This window comes from Vulpes vulpes, chromosome 7 (assembly GCF_048418805.1).
Source record: "Vulpes vulpes isolate BD-2025 chromosome 7, VulVul3, whole genome shotgun sequence".
Taxonomy (NCBI): Eukaryota; Metazoa; Chordata; class Mammalia; order Carnivora; family Canidae; genus Vulpes; species Vulpes vulpes.
The window spans coordinates 15440732-15461524 of record NC_132786.1 but is presented as its reverse complement, the minus strand read 5'-3'; the positions used below and the strand labels follow the sequence as shown (position 1 = coordinate 15461524).

At 58.0% G+C, this 20793-nt stretch overlaps 1 protein-coding gene across 4 annotated transcripts in view; it reads right to left on the bottom strand.

Annotated features, from left to right (window-relative positions):
• Positions 1-20793, bottom strand: part of CAMK2B (calcium/calmodulin dependent protein kinase II beta) — a 77405-nt gene that overhangs the window by 46024 nt on the left and 10588 nt on the right. For all 4 annotated transcript variants that reach the window (XM_072764959.1, XM_072764960.1, XM_072764961.1 and 1 more), the window contains exon 2: positions 2801-2895. In XM_072764959.1, the coding sequence (XP_072621060.1) occupies positions 2801-2895 (95 nt within the window). The remainder of the gene's footprint in view (positions 1-2800; positions 2896-20793) is intronic.

Below are 20793 nucleotides of genomic sequence, written 5' to 3'. Positions count from 1 at the left end.
CCCACAGGGCCCAAAGTCTGATGGGAAAGACATCCATAAAATAAAAGCAGGGTGCATGGGTCCCAGATTGCCCTGGAAGCACAGCACAGACTTGTCTGAGGAAATGTCACCAATGGGAGTCAAGCAGGTAGAGGTTTGGGGAAAGCATTTCCAGAGAAGACACACACGTGCCAAGGCCCGGGGGTGGGAAGCACTGGAAGGAGCCCAAGGCCTGCGGAGGCTTAGCAGGAGGGAGAAGACAGGGCCAGGCGGTGCGTCAGGCCAGCTGAGAACCTGCGGCTCCATGGAAGCCAGCCCGGGAGCCTCGGGGAGAGGCTGGGTGCAGAAGGGGTGCAGAGACAACGGAGCTGCAGGCACCCTCCAGACAGGCTTGGGGTCTCCACGCTGTGCGGAGGACCCCAGGAAGCAGCTTTGTGGAGGAGGGGCCTGCAGCCTGCAGGCTGGTGGCCAAGAGGGGGGGAACAGCACTGTGCCCATCGGCCCCTTTTAAGCACTTATGCCCTGCGCGGCCAGGAACAAGTGCCGGCTAGGTTCACCCCTTTAACAGTGGGCCCGGGGTGGGCGTGTGGTGCCAAGCCCAAGCCCTTCGCTGGCCCACACTCAGCATGAAGGGGAGGATGAGTGCAGAGACCTGGTCCCCTCGGTATCCCCCCCCACCCGCCCCCAGCCCCCAGCTAGGAAGGCCGGGAGGGGTGTGGGCGGGTCAGAGGATCTCGAGGTCCCGTCTGGGCAGGCAACGGGTTGTCTGTAGACTCCTGTTCTGTCAGAGAACAGAGCTGAACACCGTGTGCAGAATGACAGGCTGTCTGGGATGTGCAGCAAGATGGGGGAGGGGGCTACCGATGCAGCAGAACTGGCTGAGAGTCAGTCACTGTGGAAGTTGGGGGCTCCTTCTGTCACTTTCTCTATATTTGGGGATGTTCGAAATTTTCCATAATAAAGAGTTACGCAGGACAAAAAAAAAAAAATCCCAGCCCCCCCCCCCCCCCCCAGAGCTGGGCAGGCCTGGGTGTGGTGGCAAAGGTGGGACTCCCCAGGGCCCTGGCTGCGCCCTACTAGGACACAGCCCGGAGGAGGACTGACAGGAGCCCCAGGCTCTGTAGAGCCCCCCCAGCCACCGCGCTCGCCCAGGCCTCAGGGACTTGCCGGCAGCAAAGCAGGCTGTCGGCCAGGAAGGGGCAGAATGGCCGGGACTCTCCCAACACACCTGTGTGTTAGGCTGCTGCGGGTCCTAAGCCTCCAGGCACCTGGAGCACCCTGAGGGCATCCACAGGAGTGCGAGGGACTTCAGAGGAGCTGCAGTGTTCCACACAAACATACCACGTGCTTTTCTGCCTCAGCTTCACAAACTCCTATTCATCCCCCAAAACCCTCCACCCCCATGCCCTCCCCTGCACCCGCGCCCTGCACATGGAGCTTCGGGGGCTTACGTGGATGCGTTTGCCCACTCGGCACAGCCGATGAGAGTGAGGGTCTCCCTCACCGGTCTAGGGGACCCTCGGCTCCTCCTCCCCTGCCTGGAACCAGCTTCGGTTCGTCCTGCCTTAGGGACTCCACAGGTGCAGACATCTCCCCCCACCCAGTCCAGGCCAGCATCCCCCAGTGCTCCGCACCCTGGATCACGGAGCAGTCCGGGAGTGCTACGCGACAGGAAGCCCTGGGCAGCATCACCTCTAGCATCGGCTCACCCAGGCCCATGTGCACTGGGGCTGCCCCTGCTCACAGGCCGCATCCAGCTGCCCAGAGATCCACAGCACTTCCCATCCCAGTCTAGCCACGGGAGGAGGCCGCCGAGCCCGCCGCTGTCCCCCAAGCAGCGCCCAAGGAACGCCTGCCATCAGGGGCAGCGCCTGCGGTCAGGGGCTAGCACTGCTACATCTGTCCAGAGCCTCCCCACTCACGGCCCCACGCGGCCCTCAGGCCCCAACACTAGCACGGAGCATGGAGGATTCGGGACAGAGCTCCCTGGGCACCACAGGCCCCTTGGCATGAGCTGGGGTGGGAGCGCCCGCCCCTGGACACACTCAGGCCTGAAGGCTTGGTACACAGCAGGTCCCCAGACAATGCCTCCATACAGCTCAATAAATCGCACAGGGTGGGCTCAACTGCTTGCTCCCCAGGGCTGCCCCCCACGGTCTCAGGGAGGGATGCAGGCCACCAGCAGCTGCCCTCAGGGCCTCTCCGGCCAGAGGAGGAGCCTCGAGGCTGATTTGTGTCTGGACAAGACGGCAGCTGGTGGGGGCCTCACTGACTCTCCCTGCCCAGGGGTCACCCGGCCTCCCCCAGGCTGACCCTGGGGCCAGAGATGCCCCTCCTCATGCTAGCAACCCCCTCCGGCAATCCCAGCCCCTCGCCCCTTGGGTCTGTACTCTGAGTCACCTGCCTAGGGCAGTGCCCCCGCCATGGCTCCGTCCCCCCAACCCGGGGACTACGCTCGGACCCCAGGAGGCCACGGTTGTACCTGTGTGCCCAGAAGGGGCCGCTGCCTAGTTAGGCCTCCGGAGGGGCAAGGCCGGCGGGGCGAGGACACGTGTCCAGCAGCACGCTCACCCCTGTGGGCCCAGGGCCCTGCAAACCGTCCCCAGCACGGGGTAGGGGCTGTAGGGGTCATTCTGGCAGCCCCACAGCATCCGTCACTAGAAGTCTTCAGGCCACCAAGCGCTCTGACCTCTTGCCTTCCGTGAGCCCCCAGCCAGAGCCACCGGGGGATCCCCCGTCCGAGGGAAGGGGACCTTCTCCCCACAGGTGCCCCTGCAGTCCTGCCGAGCTCTGGGCCCGCGCCGACACAGCCCGTGCCTACCTCTGGCAGACAGTTTCTTGGTGTTGATGATCTTGGCTGCGTACTCATGGCCAGTGCAGAGCTTGACACAGCGCCGGACCACCGAGAAAGCCCCCCTGGGGAAGAAATGGGGAACAGAGACAGGACAGCCAGTTAATCTCCCTGCGAGCACCCAGCACCCAACCACGAAGCCTGGGCAGAGATCTGCTTGGGGATCTGGCTCCCAGCCCCGCTTCCTCATGCTGGCCTGTGCGGGACCCCGGCTCCCGCGGGACCACAGCCTGGGCGTCCTTGCCAGGCTTGCCCAGGGCCTCTGAGCATGCGGCCTCTGGCTCTCGGCACCAAACTGTGAGGCCCTCGAGCCCTCCCCAGAGCTGTGCCGCCCACAGGGGACTCACTGAAGGTCCGGGAGGGAGGGAGAAGCATCAGAGCCCCAAGCTACACTGCTGGAGGGTTGGGCCCCTTACCGGGCCCCTGTGAGAGCAGAGGCTTTAAGTCCCAGGGCAGCACTGGTGCTTTTTTTTTTTTTTTTTTTAAGATTTTGTTTATTTATTCATAGAGACACAGAGAGAGAGAGGCAGAGACACAGGCAGAGGGAGAAGCAGGCTCCATGCAGGGAGCCCGACATGGGACTCGATCCTTGGTCTCCAGGATCACATCCCAGGCTGCAGGCAGTGCTAAACCGCTGCGCCACCCGGGCTGCCCAGCACTGGTGCTTCTGAGGGCAGGGGTGGGGTGTGCAGGGCCAGTCTGGAGGGTCGAGCCAGCTACCGCCACGAGGCCGGTACCAGAGGGCCCACAACCCATGGATGCTGACCCTCAAGAGGGGGCAGGCTTGCCAGAGACCAGAGAGCAGGCCCTGGGGGTCCCATCGAGGTCCTCTGGGGTCCTCCACTTGTCACCAGTGTTGGTTTAATCTGATTTCAGATGGATTCCCAAGAACGCCGGACGGGTACGCATGAGTCAGGCCCAGAAAGGGAATGGCTCGGGAAGGGTCTGTGGTCCAGCCGGGAGGTCACTGGATGGGCAGGTGCAGGCCTTCCTGCCATCTATGCAGCCTGAGAATCCCGTGGCCACAGAAGCCCCACGTTCCAGGCAACACAAAAGCAGCGTCTCAGAGAACATCTGCAGGGGCACGTGTCTGCACTCAACCGGAAGGACGTGATCCTCAGGACACACGGTCAGCAGGTCAGCAGCCCCTCACAGGTGTCACCAGCACGCACTAGTCACTCTCTTCATCCCCTCACGGGGGCTTGTCACCCTGTCACACAATCCGGGGAAGAGCGAATGCCAGACAGTAAGACAGAGACGCGTTCACACAGCCTCTGATAAACCACTTTGTCACCACTTGTCCTGTGCCTGATTCATAATTAAGTGTAACCATCCATACGCACTCACAGGACACAACGTGGCAGGGTTGGCTGGGGGCCTTGGAACATGATCCCCCCCCCCCGATAAGGGGGCACTACTGGATCCCTTTGGGATAAAACTTCATTAAAATGTATTACTCGCGTTCTTGGAAAAAAAATAAATATTGCACTAAATCTAATTGAACGTTTTCTTAATGACGAAGGTCATCATAACCAACGGTTGTGCATTGGGCTGTGTCTTGCTTTTCCAAAGTCAGCCCAAGAATCAGGCGGTGGCTGCCTCTGGGGTACAGGCAGTTTTGGGGACATGCATCCTCGGCACCTGTGATCCTCCTATGTAAGGAAACATTTACAGAAAGGATGATTTCTTTTTTCTTTTGACCCTTGCAGGAGGGGAAAAGCCAGGAGCTATCTGCCAGTCTGGGTTCGAATCCTGCTCTGTCCATATTGCATCCCTCTCCCTGAGCCTGTATCCCCATCCACTAAAGGAGCAAGGGAGGCTCCCAGGGCTGCCCGAGGGCTGAGCAAGGCGTGTGTGGCCACTTGCCCACCCACCGCTGGCCCCTGCATCCACCCCGCAGCATCGCATTTACTGTTCGCCTGAGGCTCTGCAAGCCTCCGTGGGGCAGTCAGGACTTCCCATGCCACAGCTGACCTCACAGGGCAGGCCTGACCCCCCCGCTGGAAGTTGCCAACAGCCGGACTGCACGCTTACGGCGAGCCTGCGGCAGGGTGGACGCCAAGGGAGGTGGCCAGGGGACAGAGGCGGGCCCATTCTGGGAGTGGGGCCAGGCCCATAGGCCCTTCCACCAGGCGGGGTAAGTATGGGCATCAACAGCAGTGGGCCGGGAATCCTGCCCAGCACACAGCAGAGTGCGTGTGAACAAAATGACCGAGAGCCCACGGGTGGAGAGACTCTCGGACACACAGCCATGCAGACCCTGCCGAGGCTGGCCTTCTGCCCCACGTCCTGGGGGGCTGCCTCCCTCCCAGGCCACACAGTGGTTTTTCTTCCACAGAAGCTCTAAGCCTGGGAGAGTGAGGGTCTGAGTGAGGCCAGGGGCAGGTGGCAGGAGTCAGCAGAGGGAATGAAGGCAGTGCATCCAGCAAGCACTCCATAATGGAGCTCACGGGAGCTCACTGGACATGGACCTTTTTCTCCCAGTGTCCCGCCTGCCAGGTCGGGGGAGGGCACCTCCGGGAGCCCCTCTGGGGTCATCCCTATTGCCGGGCCTGGAGGAAAGTTCTAGAAAGAGCTGTCCCCACCCTTGTCGGCCATGGGGCTCCGGACCCCATCGCCCATCAAAACCCAGTCTATGATGAGGGGCTGGGCCTGGGGCTCAGGTGTCCAAGGGGAGCTGCTGTGGAAGTTGCCAGGAGAGGCCAGCCAGGCGCTAGGGCAGCCCCTGCGCTGGAGGACTCCCTGCACCACACCCTGGGTGGGCAGCAAGCCCAGGGAGGCCAGTGCGGCCCCAGGGACTACCACTCCTCCGCCCTCTGGTCACCACAGACCCCAATCTCTCTGCCCCCTCACCCGGGGCTGTCCCTGAAAGTCGGCCAGAACCTGCACCCCCAGGCGGGCCGCCAGCCCTCCGGCACCTGGACTGGGGCTCTGGCTGGCAGGCTCAGGGCTGCACCCCCAGAACCACCAGTGCTCTGGGAAGCCTATGCTGCTCCCCACGAGCCAGGGTCCCCATGTCCCGGACACCGCACATCCTCCCTCCAATGCACCATGTCCTACCCCCAGAACCGAATCTTTGAGGACAAGGACCCAACACAACTCGGGGTCTCTGTTCTGAACTCCAGGACACTTCTCTGCGATGCCGCCCCCGCAGTGAACCCGATCTTTTCTGAGCCTTCAGACCCACAAGGACTCTAAGCACTTATTTTTAAATGAGTTTTATCTGCCTTTTAAAGGCCCCCCAGCACTTGCTGCCCAGGGGCCTCAGGACCCCAACACCCTATTCAGATCACTTGAGTTCAACCAGCAGGCACCAGGCTCCAGGCTGACAGCGGGGGGCCTCCCCCCGGGGGGCGGATGCAGTGCAGGAACCCGCGGCTCCATCACCTCCGGCCCATCCTGGTGGGCGAGCACCCCCCACACCGGCGCCCTCCGGCTCTGCTCAGGGGCCTCCAGGGCGTGCCCTCCATCTGCCTGCAGAGGTCTCCCACCCAGGGGAGCCCTGAGAGGTCACCCTGCCCCCTGCTCTCCCCACCTTTCCAGGGGCTGCCCCCTCCTCTGCCTCCTCACACGCAGGACCCCACCCTCGGGGCAGGCGGTGTGGGGGCCTCTGCACAGGGGGGCAAGGCCACACACCCCCGGACCTCCCTCCCTTCCCGGTCCAGCCTGGGCCCCCCCGGCAGCATGGTCCGCACCCCACTTTCCTCCAGCCTGAAACACCAGCACATGCCTGCCCCCAGTGCCGCACGGAGCTGGCGCCTGATGCACATCACCTGCAGCCGCCACCGGCTCCCGCCACACCTTCCCCGGGAACACTTGCCCCCCTGCTCTGCCCACCTGCCCACCTGCCCACCTGCCCACCGGCCCAGAGCGCACCTGCCTCCGCCCTCCCCGCCTCTGCCCCTTCCTTCCCGCGCCTCTCCTCTGCCAGCCCCGCCCTACAGCTCCTCCTGGTCCCTGTGGCTGCATCTGCCCCTGTCAACCTCGCCCCTGCCCCTGCTGTGCCCTCCCTGCTTAGCTGGGGGGCTCAGCCCCACCCAGCTTCCAGGCCCAAGGCACACACCGGGAGCCCCTCGCCCCGCCGCCCCCACCGCCACTCCCCACCTGGCTGAGCGGCCGACTGGCCAGGTTCCGAAGGAGTCAGGAGGGCCAGCCCGCAGCGCAGGTGCATCGGTGCCGGTGCCCGGGCGGCCAGCTCGGCCACCCCCATGTCCGGACCTCAGGCCCTGCAGGAGGCTGCTGTGTTCCCGCGGGGTCTCCAAGTGCAACCCCGACAAAGCCAGAGGCTTTGGGCAATTCAAAGGACCCACCCCTGCCTGCCTGGGGGAGGCAGCCCATGGAGGATGCACACGTGCTGCCCCCACTCCCGCCCCGAGCCCACCGTCGGCTGCATGACCTCTCCCCTGGGCTAGGCAAGCACCGGGAGCACCTACTGGCCAGACAGGTTGTCTCCCCCACAGATCCCTAAGGGGTGTCCTCTCTCCCAGGTGGCTTAGCTGGGGGGCCTGCGCCGGGGTGGGGGTGCACCACGCAGGAGTCAGAAAGGCCCCTGGCCTGTTCATGTGCCTTCATCTAAACTAAACCAGCTGCTATTTATTTGTCTCATAGCTTAATGTTTTTAAGCCACCTCTGACTGAAATGAGCTCCTGCGAATGAAGGAAGGGGGGTCCTTTTATATTTTCTATCTTGACTTAAGTAATTGGGTGGAAAACATTAACTTCTCCATGAAACAGAGAGCCAAGACTGCTGATTATTATGTATTTTCCTGCTAATAATAATAATAATAATAAACAATCCATGCTCACAGCGGAAAATGGAATCAACAAAATAGTTTAAAGAACAAGTTGAAGGTGCTGCTTACATTCTGCTTTCTCTTCCCTCTCGGAAACATCGTAAACAACTCTTCCACAGCATGACATGAGGCAGCTGCAAACTGCTCTACCAGAGGACACCCGTCCCAGGGACACCAGGAGAGTATGTCAGCCTCCCAGGCCTCCCAGCCTCGCCTGCCTCCCAGCCTCCTCTGCCTCCCCAGCCTCCCCTGCCTCCCAGCCTCCCTGCCTCCCCAGTCTCCCAGCCTCCTCTGCCTCCCAGCCTCCTCAGCCTCCCCAGCCTCCCCTGCCTCCCAGCCTCCTCTGCCTCCCCAGCCCCCCTGCCTCCCAGCCTCCCCAGTCTCCCAGCCTCCTCTGCCTCCCAGCCTTCTCTGCCTCCCAGCCTCCCCTGCCCCCCCAGTCTTCCAGCCTCCCCTGCCTCCCAGCCTTCTCTGCCTCCCAGCCTCCTCTACCTCCCAGCCTCCCCTGCCCCCCCAGTCTTCCAGCCTCCCCTGCCTCCCAGCCTCCTCTGCCTCCCCAGCCTCCTCTGCCTCTCCTAGTGAGGAGAGCGAGCAGCTCCCCAACAGGATCTGGACAAGTGCGTGTCCCACTGGGCAGGAGCTACAGGTCCCGCTGCAGCGGGGACATCCAGGGCTCAGGCCCACGAGAGCTGCCCATCCCCAGAAACATCCTGGCTGTCATCCTGGGGACCGTGTCCCACTGCTGTCCAGAGAGGAAACAGGGAAACGGGCCTGAAGAAGCGTGACTAGAGACCGGCATGGACATGCCATTGTCCATGTGAACGCTCGCACCCCCGCGGCCTTGGCAGCATCCACACAAGCCGAGTGTGCCAGGGCCTGGTTTTTGGTCGGCTTTGCTGTTGAGCGTCACTTCCCACACATCCCCGCTCTGCGCTAGATCACAGCTGGCCCTCTCTGGAGCAGAGAACATTCCTCCAGGGAAGTGGAGTGCTCCCTCGGCTGGCAGGCATTTGGGATGACGATCTCCCTCCTCATAAATGGCCTGCCCTGCACATCTCCATTATTTCCATGGACTTTACTAAGGCCCACAGCTGGGCGGTTTGCAACACCTGTCCAACCCGGCCTTCCCGAGGCCCTCGGAATCCCAGCGGCTCCCAGTCCCGACCTCTGAGCCCAGGCGAGGAGCTAAAGCTCTGCTCGTCCCTGCTGTGCTAGCGTCCTGGGGCCACCTTAGGAAGCACCACAGGCTGGCGGCTCAAACAGCAGAAAGGCACTGTCTCCCCCGACCCAGAGGCCAGAAGTCCCAGATCAACATCCTGGTCCCTCCTGAGGCAGTGGGGGAGGCTCTGTTCTGGCCTCTCCCAGCTCCTGGGGGTTTTCTGGAGATCCTCGGTGCTCCCTGGTTTGCAGAAGCATCACCCCAACCTCTGCTTTCCCGTTCACACGGCATTCTCCCTGTGTGCACGTCTCTATCCAAATTTCTCCATTTTAGAAAGACACAGTCGTATTAGATGAGGGGCATCCTGCTGTAGGATGTAACTTGTTACACGTGCCCAGGGCCTATCTCCACACCAGGTCACATTCTGAGGCACCGGGGTCAGCACACCCACGTGCCAATTCTGAGGAGACACGATTAATTCAGCCGCCAGCACGCGCTGCCCCAACACTGCCTCATGGAGTTTGCCACCATGTGCCCCAGGAAAACGTTTTCCAAATCATGTTCCTCAAGTATCTCCTCCACAGGAGGTTAACGGGGGTAGGTACAGAGGGGGCTCCGTGGGCATGTAAGTTTGGGAACCAGTAAGATAAATGGGTCACCTTCCCCTGCCTTTCCTCCTTTCTTTTTCAGTTGCGGGACTTCCCAAGTCAACTGCTCATCTGGGCTATGAGTGTCCAACTAGGGAGTACAAGGTGCGGCCTTTCCCTAACTCACTCCACCACATAAATCTTTGCTCAGAAAGTCTCAGGAGGGGATCCCTGGGTGGCGCAGCGGTTTGGCGCCTGCCTTTGGCCCAGGGCGCGATCCTGGAGACCCAGGATCGAGTCCCACGTCGGGCTCCCTGCACGGAGCCTGCTTCTCCCTCTGCCTGTGTCTCTGGCTCTCTCTCTCTCTCTCTCTCTCTCTCTGTGTGTGTGTGACTGTCATAAATAAACAAATATTAAAAAAAAAAAAGAAAGAGGAAGTTCTTTAAAAAAAAAAAAAAAAAAAAGAAAGTCTCAGGAGGGCCAGGAATGGGGGCAGAGGGGCTTCTGGTCTAAGGGCCTCAAGACTGACCCCTTTGTGAAATGCTATGAGACCCCTGGAAGTCCAGCAACAGACATCTTCTGGATGAATCGGTCCACAAAGCAAGAGATGGTGAGGCAGGGCAGACACACCACCGGCTGGCCAGCTGAGGTCCCCAGCGCCCTCAAGGACACACAGCCAAACCCAAAAAGAGCAGCCACTTCACCTGGAGTCTTGTGGATGCAGGTCAGACCAAAAACCCAGCAGGGCCCTGCCCGCCCACCTGTGATGCACACCCGGACATCTAGGCGTAAGGTCGCACAATGGTGATGAATCTTCGTGACTTGTTCAGTCACAGAGTTCATACAGCCCCACACAGATGAAGAGAGCTTGACCTCGATATGTGTCCCCACTGTTCGATGTAAGTCTCATGGCTCACACCGTCACTCTCAACACTGCCCAGACCCACCACCCTTCTGTACCACAGTAGGGGTTCCTTGGGTCCCGGTTCTCCCAGACTACACACACCCTTGCGAAGCTTCCTGGAGGGCTTGAGGCAGCAGAAATGATGGGAACAAGAGGGGCTCCAGCCCAGCGGATGCAGGGGAGTCTGAAGGGGGTGGAACACACTGGGATGCTTCCCTGGAGACAGAGTTACTTTGGGAAGATGAAAAAGTTCTGGAGATGGATGGTGGTGATGGCTGTGCCACACTGTGTATGTCCTTAATGCTACTGAATGGTGCACTAAAAATGGTTAAACTGGTAAGTTTTAAATTCTGTATATTTTACCACAATGAGAAAAATAAAGGGATGGAGAGCACTGCGCTGACGGTAATTTGAAACAACAGGAGGGATCCCTGGGTGGCTCAGCAGTTTGGTGCCTGCCTTCAGCCCAGGGCGCGATCCTGGGGTCCCGAGGTCGAGTCCCACATCGGGCTCCCTGAATGGAGCCTGCTTCTCCTCTGCCTGTGTCTCTGCCTCTCTCTCTCTCTAAGTCTCTCATGAATAAATAAATAAAATCTTAAAAAAAAAAAAAAACAGGAGTAGCTGTTTTCATGTCAGACAGAGCTGACTTGAGCAAGGAGAGTTATCAGGATAAAGAGGGCATCACATGAAGATCAGGTGATCATTTCTCTAAGAAGACATGATAAGCCTTAATACATACACACCCAAAGACAGCGTGTCCAACTACACGAGGCAAAACTGATAGAACTACAAGGAGAAGTGGATGATCCCGTGATTATGGTTGGAGACTTCTACAGCCTCCAGCAGAGGTAGACTTATCCAGCAGGCAGGAAATCGGGAAGGCCACGGCTGAACTCACCAGCGCCATCAGTCAGCTGCATCTACTGGACATCTAGAGGCGACTTCCTCCAGCAATAACAGAATACACATTTTTCTCCAGCTCACAGGAAACACCCAGACCAAGTTCTGGGCCATAAAACACATCTTAACAAATCTAGAAGAATAGAAATCTCAGATTGCAGTGGGATTAAACTGGAAACACAAACAGAAAGATAGCTAGAATCGCTTCTCCGCCTTTTAGCTAAGATCAAGTGTAGAAAGATAGCTCGAAAACCAGCTTTTCCCCCTGCCTGTGTCTCTGCCTCTCTCTGTCTCTCATGAATAAATAAATAAAATATTTTTTTTAAAAAATGGGATCCCTGGGTGGCTCAGCGGTTAAGTGTCTGTCTTTGGCTCAGGGCATGATCCTGGAGTTCTGGGATCGAGTCCCACATCGGACTCCCTGCAGGGAGCCTGCTTCTCCCTCTGCCTGTGTCTCTGCTCTCTCTCTCATAAATAAATAAATAAAATCTTTTTTAAAAAAGAAAACTAAAATACATGGAGAAGACATTACTTAAAATCAATCATCTAGGGATCCCTGGGTGGCACAGCAGTTTAGCGCCTGCCTTTGGCCCAGGGCGCGATCCTGAAGACCCGGGATCGAATCCCACATCGGGCTCCCGGTGCATGGAGCCTGCTTCTCCCTCTGCCTGTGTCTCTGCCTCTCTCTCCCTCTCCCTCTGTGTGACTATCATAAATAAATAAAAAAAAAATTAAAAAAAATCAATCATCTAATCTCCCACCTTAGGAAACTAGAAAAGGAAGAGCAAAGTAAGTCTAAAGGAAGGAAAAGACACAATAAAAGAGCAGAAATCAATGAAATTGAAAACAGGAAATAAACAGAGAAAATCAATGAAACCAAAGCTGATTCTTTGAAAAGATCCATAAAATTGATAAGCCTTTAGCCAGGATAAGAAAAAAGGAGAGAGAGAACAAATTACTAACATCAGGAATGAAAGCAGAGCCAACACTCGTCCCACAGAAATTACAAGGATAATGAATACTATGAACAACTCTATACCCACAAAGTCGATAAAACAGATGAAATGGACCAATTCACTGGAAGATATAATCTGTCAAAACTCACACAAGAAGAAATGGAAAATGTGAAGAGGCCTATATCTATTATAGAAATGGGATCAATAATTAATAACCTTCCCAAATAGAAGGCCCTGGGCTCACATGGGTTCACTGGTGAGTCCTACCAAACATTTAAGGAAGAAATTATACCAATTCTCTTCTAGAGAAAAAGAAGCAGATGGAATATGTCCTAACTCATTCTGTGAAGCCATCATTACCCTAAAACCAAAACCACTAGAAAAAGAAACTACAGACCAGTATCCCTCATGAATACAGGTGCAAACATCCTCAGCAAAACATTAGCAAATAGAATCCAACTATGGGGCAGCCCGGGTAGCTTAGTGGTTTAGCGTCTGCCTTCGGCCCAGGGCGTGATCCTGGAGACCCAGGATCGAGTCCCACATCGGGCTCCCTGCAGGGAGCCTGCTTCTCCCTCTGCCTATGTCTCTGCCTCTCTCTCTCCCTGTGTATCTTATAAATAAATAAATACAATCTTTAAAAAAAAAAGAAAAATAATCCAACAATACACAAATAGGATTATAAACCCGGGCCACAGAGCATTTACCCCTGGTGTGCAAGGCTGGCTGGTTAAATATTTGAAAACCAACTAACGTACTCCATCACATCAACTGATTTAAAAGGAAAATCACATGACCATATCAACAGATGCAGCAAAAGCATCCGACAACATCCAACACCCATTCATAATAACAACTCTCAGCAAACTAGGAACAGAGGGGAACTATCCCAACTTGATAAAGAACACTGTATCAGTCAACTCAAAATGTCACATTCTGGGGGGACGGGGGCCTTAAAAAACAGGAATTTATTTTCTCACAGTTCTGGAGGCTGGAGATCCAAAACCAAGGTCCAGCAAGTTCAGTTTCTTATGTGAGCTCTCAGCTCCTGACCTGCAGGTAGCCACCATCTCCTATGAGGACATGGCCTTTCCTCAGTGGTGCACATGGAGAGCAGAGCAACTCTGGTGTCTCTTCTTATAAAGACATGAATCCTATTAAGTCAGTGACCCACTCTTATGACCTCAAGTAACCTTAATTACTTCCTGAAGATCTTATCTCCAAATACAGTCACACTGGGGGTTAAGGCTTTGACCTATTAATTTGGACCTATTAATTTGGGCAGGGCATAGTTGAGTCCTTAGCAAGAATCTACAAAGAACCTACAACTCACCTCATACTTTTGGAGAGAAAGTAAGTGCTTTTCCTCTAAGATCAGATACAAGGCAAAGATGTCCCTTTTCACCACCCCTTTCCAACATCATACTGGGAACCCTAGCTAATAATACACCAAGACAAGAAAAGGAAATAAAAGGTATACAGCTTGGGAAGAAAAGAATAAAACTGTCTTTCTTTGCAGACAGTATGATTATCAATGTAAAAAATCTCCCAAAATGGACATATACACAAACTCCTGGAACTAATAAGCAGTTATACTAAAGTTGCAAGATACAAGATTAATATACAAAAGTTAATTGCTTTCCTACATACCAGCAACAAGCAAGTGGAATCTGAGGTTTAAAACACCATACCATCTACGCTACCACCAAAAAACATGACGTGCTTAGGTACAAATCTAGCAAAATATATAGGAGAGCTATAGAAGAAAGACTCAAAGCTTTCCTGAATGAAATCAAGGAACTGAACAAATGCAGAGATATCCCCTGTCCATGGACAGGAAGACCCAACACCGTCAGGATGTCGGCTCTTCCCAGCTTGCTCTAGATTTAATGCGATCCTAATCAAGATCCCAGAAAAAAACCAACACTGAAACTGAAGTTTATTTGGAGGCAAAAGACCCAGAGTAGCCAACACAAGATCAGAGGAGAGCTAAGTCCTAGGCTGACGCTGCCCGGTTTTAGGACATTGTACGAAGCTGCAGGAAGCAGGACGGGGTGCTCTGCTGGAAGCATAGACAGTACATCCATGGGAGAGAACAGAGAGCCCAGAAACAGGCCCACACAAACCTCCGGCTGACTCCGGGCAAGTCTGCAAAGAAAAGTCTCCTTGACAAGGTACTTGTTATGGTCTGAATGCTTGTGCTCCCCAGTTCATGTGTCAGAATCTAACTCCCAAGGTGATGGTATTAGGAGGAGGCATCTTGGGAGGGGATTAGGTCACAAGGGTGGAGCCTACAGGATGGGACTCGTGCCTTAGAAGAGACCTCCTCCGAGAGATGCCTCTATTCCCTCCGGTGCGTGAGGACACAGGGACGAAGCTGTCCACTCAGCAGGCTCTCGCCAGACACTAAATTTGCAAGCGCCATGGCCTTGGACCCTCAGCCCCCAGAACAGTAAGAAATCATTTTTCATAAGCCCCCCAGCTTACGGTATTTTGGTTATAGCAGCCTGAACAGACTAAGTACTGGAATTGGTTGACGTCCGTGGCCGAGGGTCAGGGAGGGCAGCGGGGATGGGCCCAGAGGCCCCTGAGGCTCCCCTCCATCAGCTGGTCTGGCTCACCTGCCCCGTCTTCCACCAGTTCTCTCTCCCCTTTCTCTCAAGTAACCCAGCTTCTCCAGGAATCTTCAGCGACAGCCACACTGGACCCCCGCCGGAAGCCATGGTCCTAACGAGTGCCTTGTACACATCCAGCAAAGATGAAAATAAGGACAGACCGGGCAGGAGGGAGGGGAGAGGAGGGCCCAGCACTGCCCGGGAGCCCTGGGGCCCAGTGCCCCCCCTCCCGTCCACTGGCAGCTCAGAGTGGCCTCGAGGCCTGCGGTGGCCCCTGCAGCCAGACAGGTCAGCTCCACACCGGAGGCTCTGCCTCTCGGGGTTCCTCCCCTGCCTACACGGGGGGGCTCTTGGCCAGTCCAGGGTCCACCCACTCTCAGGGCTGTGTCCCCCCCACAGGAGTGCTGGGCCCAGAGGTGGGTGGGGACCACCTGGGAGAACCATCTGCACACCCGCCACCCAAAGTGGACTCTCGTCCAACAGCGTTCCTATGGCCACGGCCACCAGGAGCTTCCGATCCTTTCTCCGTGAGCTGCCAGCTCCCACCGTCACCCATGGGGCAGTTGGATCTGGGTGCGCTGCGCAGCTCCCTCTGCGTGAGGGCGTCTCCCATTCACCACGGGCAGCCCCTGGGGCCCCACCGGAGGGAACAGCTTCGTCACGGGCCTGGGAGGGAGGCAGCAAGGTGGGTCTTGAACTTGGACACCTCAGGGCAGGGCCTGTGCCCGCTCCTTCTCGCTCCCAGAACGCAGACGCCTCAGAAGCTGGCCACCAGCCGGGGGCGAGGCACAGCAGCAGTGACGCGCGACGCACAGGAAGCCCAGCCAGGCCTGCAGGTGGCACCCACCCCACCTTGCCTCACCCCCGGCCCTCGCCCTCTTCTCCCTGGCCGGCCCCACATCCACTCTGCAAGGACCAGGGTGGACACTGAAGAGAAAGTGGCACAGTGTCCCCGGGCCTACCTGCGTCCCAAGGGTGAGGCCCCGCTGGCCTTGGGGGGCACCTATGATGACCCCTGGTCCCAAGACCCACCACTGAGGTACAGAGAGGACGGCCTTGCCTCACTGGCCTCCTGCACCCATCCGGTGCAGGCCCCCTGCTCCCCCTGAGGCAACGCGCCCTGAGCAAGCACTACAGGGTGTTGCCCGTGACTGCTGGGCAAGCCCACCCCGGGGTCCCTGGGACCAAGGGCCAAAGGGGTTCCCCAAGGAGGAGCCGGTTCGGGTGGGGGCCCCTGGCCCAACCTAGATGCCCACAGCCACTCTAGCTCCAGCCACATGGGGTCCCTGGGGCTCCCCTTACTTGGGGCTTGGACAGAGAGCGCCGAGTCCTTCTGCCCACAAGAGCTGTGAACACTTCCACAATGTTAAAATTCGGACATGTCATGAGGAGGAAGAAAGCGTCTCCCAGCTCCCGGAGGCCGCGGAGGCCTGACCCCACCTGCGTCTCACCTGGGGGGCTCCGCCTCTCTGCAGGTGTCCTCGGGGGGGCAGTCTGAGACGGGCTACATTGGAACCTCGAGGGGATCCCTGGGTGGCTCAGAGGTTTGGCGCCTGCCTTTGGCCCAGGGCGCGATCCTGGAGACCCGGGATCGAGTCCCATGTCGGGCTCCCGGTGCATGGAGCCTGCTTCTCCCTCTGTCTGTGTCTCTACCTCTCTCTCTCTATCTGTGTGTGACTATCATAAATAAATAAAAAAAATTAAAAAAAAAAAAAAAAAAAAAAGGAACCTCGAGAGGTCCTCCCGCTGGGAATCCTGATCCAGAGGGAAAACTGCAGTGGAGAGAGTCCGAGGGGACCCCCAGGGCCAAGCACGCTCGCCCCACGGAACCCCCTCTGACCTCCAGGCCCCATGGCCCTGGCTCCATGGCCACGCCCCTGCTATGGGCCCGGCACCCCTCCCTGGAGAGGGGTCTGTGTCACTGACCCATCAGTGTGACCAAGGACAGATCCGAATGCCCACCTGGAGAAATAGGGCAGCTGGAGTCACACACAGCCCCAGCGGGGGCTCCCCCCAAATGGCACCTGGGCCTGCCTTTCAGCCAGGGCTCCCCAGGGGACAAAGCCACAGCCGCCCCAGAGACACAGCTGGGCAGTCAGGGACAGGGCCACAGGGGACGTGGCCCCCCACCCCGGCGGGCCTGTAGTTACTGCCCAGGCTGCTCCCAGGGGCCATGGAAGGAGGGGCAGCAACAGGGTCAGGGCAGTGTCTCCACTGCGTCCTCAGGCACACACCACTTGCTCTGCACAAGCCCCCCAAGCATGGAGCCTACTGTTCCCTGCACCAGGCAGACGCCTCGGGCGTCTGGAACTTACAGGGACACGGGCTGTTTCTTGCAAGGTGTACATCCGGTAAAGCTTCAGGGACTCATTCTCGGTTTGTGTTCACCCTGAGTCAATCAGGTCAATCTGAATTCACCCTGAGTTTTATTCTCGAGGAATGCACACATCCGTGTGATCGGCTTGCGGGCACCTGAGCATCAGATGGCTGAGCTCTGTGGCCAGTCCCCGAGCAAAGCCATGGGTTTCACACGAGCAGCACATGGGGTCGGAAAAGACCCCAGAAAATCTCTGACCCAGTCCCCCCACTTCTAGAGTGGCTACACGGAAGCTCAAGGCTGCACAGCCCAGTGTGGCAACACCGTGGCCAGAGCGGGAGATACATGTCCGTCTTTAAAAAAGGTCCTGTGCCCGATGTGTTCACAACAGCTGGGAAACAGAAACAACCCGAAGGTCACCAATGAATGCACAGAACGTGGCCCATCCACATGGCAGGAGACCCCCGGCCCAGAGGAGGAAGGACCCTGACACCTGCTCCCATGTGGAGGGACCTGGAACAGGTGACGTTGAGCGGATGAGCCACACCGAGGGACACATAGCGTGGGGTTCCAGTGCTGGGGGGGGCTGAGAGGAGCTGGTGGGGGGCAGCGTGGGGGGGTAGGAGAGAGCTGGTGTGTAACGGGGACAGTCCTAGGGCCACCCCCAACGTGAACGTGCTGGATGCTCTGAGGACCAGGGTTCTACACCTCGCACATCTCACAGCAAACCGCCCTGGGGGGTGTGCAGTCGAATCTGAAAAATCATCCAGAAAGAAGGAAAGACATTGGTACTTGTACTGCTTTCCTTTAAACCAGGTTTTTAAGAAGTCCCTTCAGCCCAGGTGACGAAGCACAGCCTGCCCCCCGCACTGGCACGTGAGGAGCTTTCGAGGGCCCCGGTGCGACCCGCCCCGAGTATCAGGCACAGATGCGGCTGCTGCTCCGTGCCCGGCCCGCGGCCCACGGGCTCCCTCCCTCGGGGCGCAGACCAGCCAAGCAGGGCACCAGGTAGCCCAGCTGGGCGCCTCCTCCCAGCCCCGGGGGAAGTGCTGTGGCCGCCTGAGGCCTCGGGACAGGGTGGATGCAGGAACGCGGGGAGGCCCGTGTGCGTCCCGGATGCTGGCTCTCTGCGCCCCCGGCTCCGACCCTCACGACAGGAGGGTTCTGAGGTGACCCATCCCGCACCCGCCATCCCCGTGGCGCACACCTGCTGGGAGGTCCCCGTCCGCGCGCTGCCCTGCCACGCGAGGAGGAGGCAGTGCCCAGCCCGCGTGCACCCTGCCAAGCTGCTCTGTGCCTGGGGTCCCTGGATGACCTCACACCGGAGCTCTGAGGCGGGACACACCCCCAGGGGGACTGACGCTGGGACCCCACGTGCCCCGGGACAGGACGGCAAGGTCAGGGAGCAGGTGTCCTGGCACTCAGGACAGCAGCTGATCCCCGACGGGGAACCCTCAATGCCCCGTGATCAGCAGTTGCCAAGGACGGGGCGGTAGGAGATGGAGAGGTCCTTGGGAGGGCATCCAGGGGAACCCCAAAGGACCCTTCTAGGGCAGGGAAGGGACACAGGGGGGCAAACCCGGCCCCCGGGCCACATGGGGTCCCCGTCCATGTGAGGGGACTCACACCAGAGCCCGGCAGCAGGAGCAGCAGCCCAGGAAGGTTCGAGCGGGTGCAGAAAGGCAAGTGGTGAGCACTCCCCACGAGGGAGACCATCCAGCAGGTGGTCAGCGCGGCTTTGCTCACAGCCTCCAGGAAAGCAAACGCGCCATCCGGCTGGGCACGGGGCTGGGACGGCACCCGAAGACCTGCACCCTGCAAGTGCCCGTGCAGCCCTGAGGGGCCCCCAAAGACCTGCTGGGCAAGGAGGGGGTGCAGAGGAGGGCCCCGAGGCCTGGCCCTGGAGTCTCCAGGGGACCGTCCAGGGCCACAGAGGACGGAAGCAGGTGGAGTCCCGGAGGGCAGGCTGACGGGTCCCAGCTGAGGCCCTGCTCCAGACGGTGCCTGGGGACAGTGGGGCACCTTGGGGGGGCAGAGGGAGAGAGCAAGGAAGAGGGAGAGGCCCGCTCAGGACCCAGGCAGGAGGCCACACGTTCAGCATAACAGGACCTGGGGCCTGGCCCCCGCCACCCGTGCTCCAGCCCCCTCCTCACGGCCAACCCTGCTGACCTGACACGGCCGGGCCCCCAGCCCTGCCACCCATGCCCATCATGATGCCCCACGTCCAGGGGCAGGAGAGTTGGCCTCCCGCCAGGCCCCCTCCCGTGGGCCCTCCCAGACCCAGCCGCCTGGGCCTCGGCCCCCGCCAGCCACCCTGCTCTGTGACCACGTGGACCAGCGCCACCCAGGCTGGCCTCAGAATCGCAGAGAATGAGGTGGCCGCACGCTCCAGCCTCCGTCCCTGTGTCCCTTGGGGCCTCCACCCTCTGCTGCCTCCACGGGCGTCCCAGCATGGGAGGCAATAGCGGGCAGAGGGCCACGGGGGCAGCTCACCACAGCTGGGCCACGGTCCTGCCTCAGCCACTGCGGTGACAGCGCCAGGGAGCCGCCAGCCAGAGCCACTCTCACTGCTAATCTCACTTCTCTGCAATTTGGGTGTTGAGAGCCAGATGCTAGGGTTCTCTGGTTTTTTTTTTTTTTTTACATATATATAGGTTTTATTTAGGTTTAAACATCTTTATTGAGATATAATTCATGGACCAAACAATTCACCCACTTAAAGTGTGTAATTCAATGGTTGTTCCTAGACGCTCAGAGTCATCGGCCATCAGCACAAGCTGAGCTACAACATCTATCCCCGGGGACGCCCCACTCCACGCACGGCCCCCCTGCGCCCCCGTGCCCCCTGTGCCCCCGAGCTGCCTGCTGAGGACGTGCAGCATGTAATGGGGTCCATACATGTGAGCCCCGAGATGGGCTGCTCTCACCGTGTGCAGCGGGTTGGAAGTGCTCCTGGGCCATCACGAGCATCATACGTGCTAGACTTCATCCTTCACTGCCCGACTGGTTTCCCACCATGAGGATACGACACGTTCTCCTGACTCCGTCACCAGCCAATGGACATTCGGGGTGTGTCCATTCTCTGGCTGTTAGGGTCACTGCTCCTGTGAGCAAGACCTGGTGTGGACCTGTGCTGTCCTAGCTCGTGGGCACATTTCTAGGGATGGGACATCTGGAGGTGCTGTTCTCCATGGCCACGGCACCATTCCGCCGCGTCTGAGGGCTGTGACTCCACATCCTGGCCCACACCGGCCATCACTGGCCTCCTGGTGCTCACCATCCTGGGGGCAGTAGGTAGCTTCTGCTTGTGGTTGTCATTTGCATTTCCCACATGACTATCTTCTTTGAGCTTATCGCACACTTGTACCTCTTCTTTGGAGAAATGTCAACTCGGGTCCTTTGCCCAATTTCTAATTGGGTTGTTGGTCTTTCTACTGTCAGATAGTACGTTCTTGGACTAGTCTAAACACAAACTCCTTATCAGATATGTGATTCGCGAATATCTTTCCCCATTCTGGGGACTATCTTCCTGCTTTCCTGATGGCGCCCTTGAAAACACAAAACATTTTAACGCTAAGTCCTATTTTTCTTTTGTTACTCATGCTTTTGGTGTCATATCTAAGAAACCAAATCCCGGGTCACAAAAATTTACTGTTTTCTTCCAAAATTTTGCAAGTTCAGCTCCTACCATTAGGTCTATGATCTATGTTGAGATCACAGTATTATGGCCTTA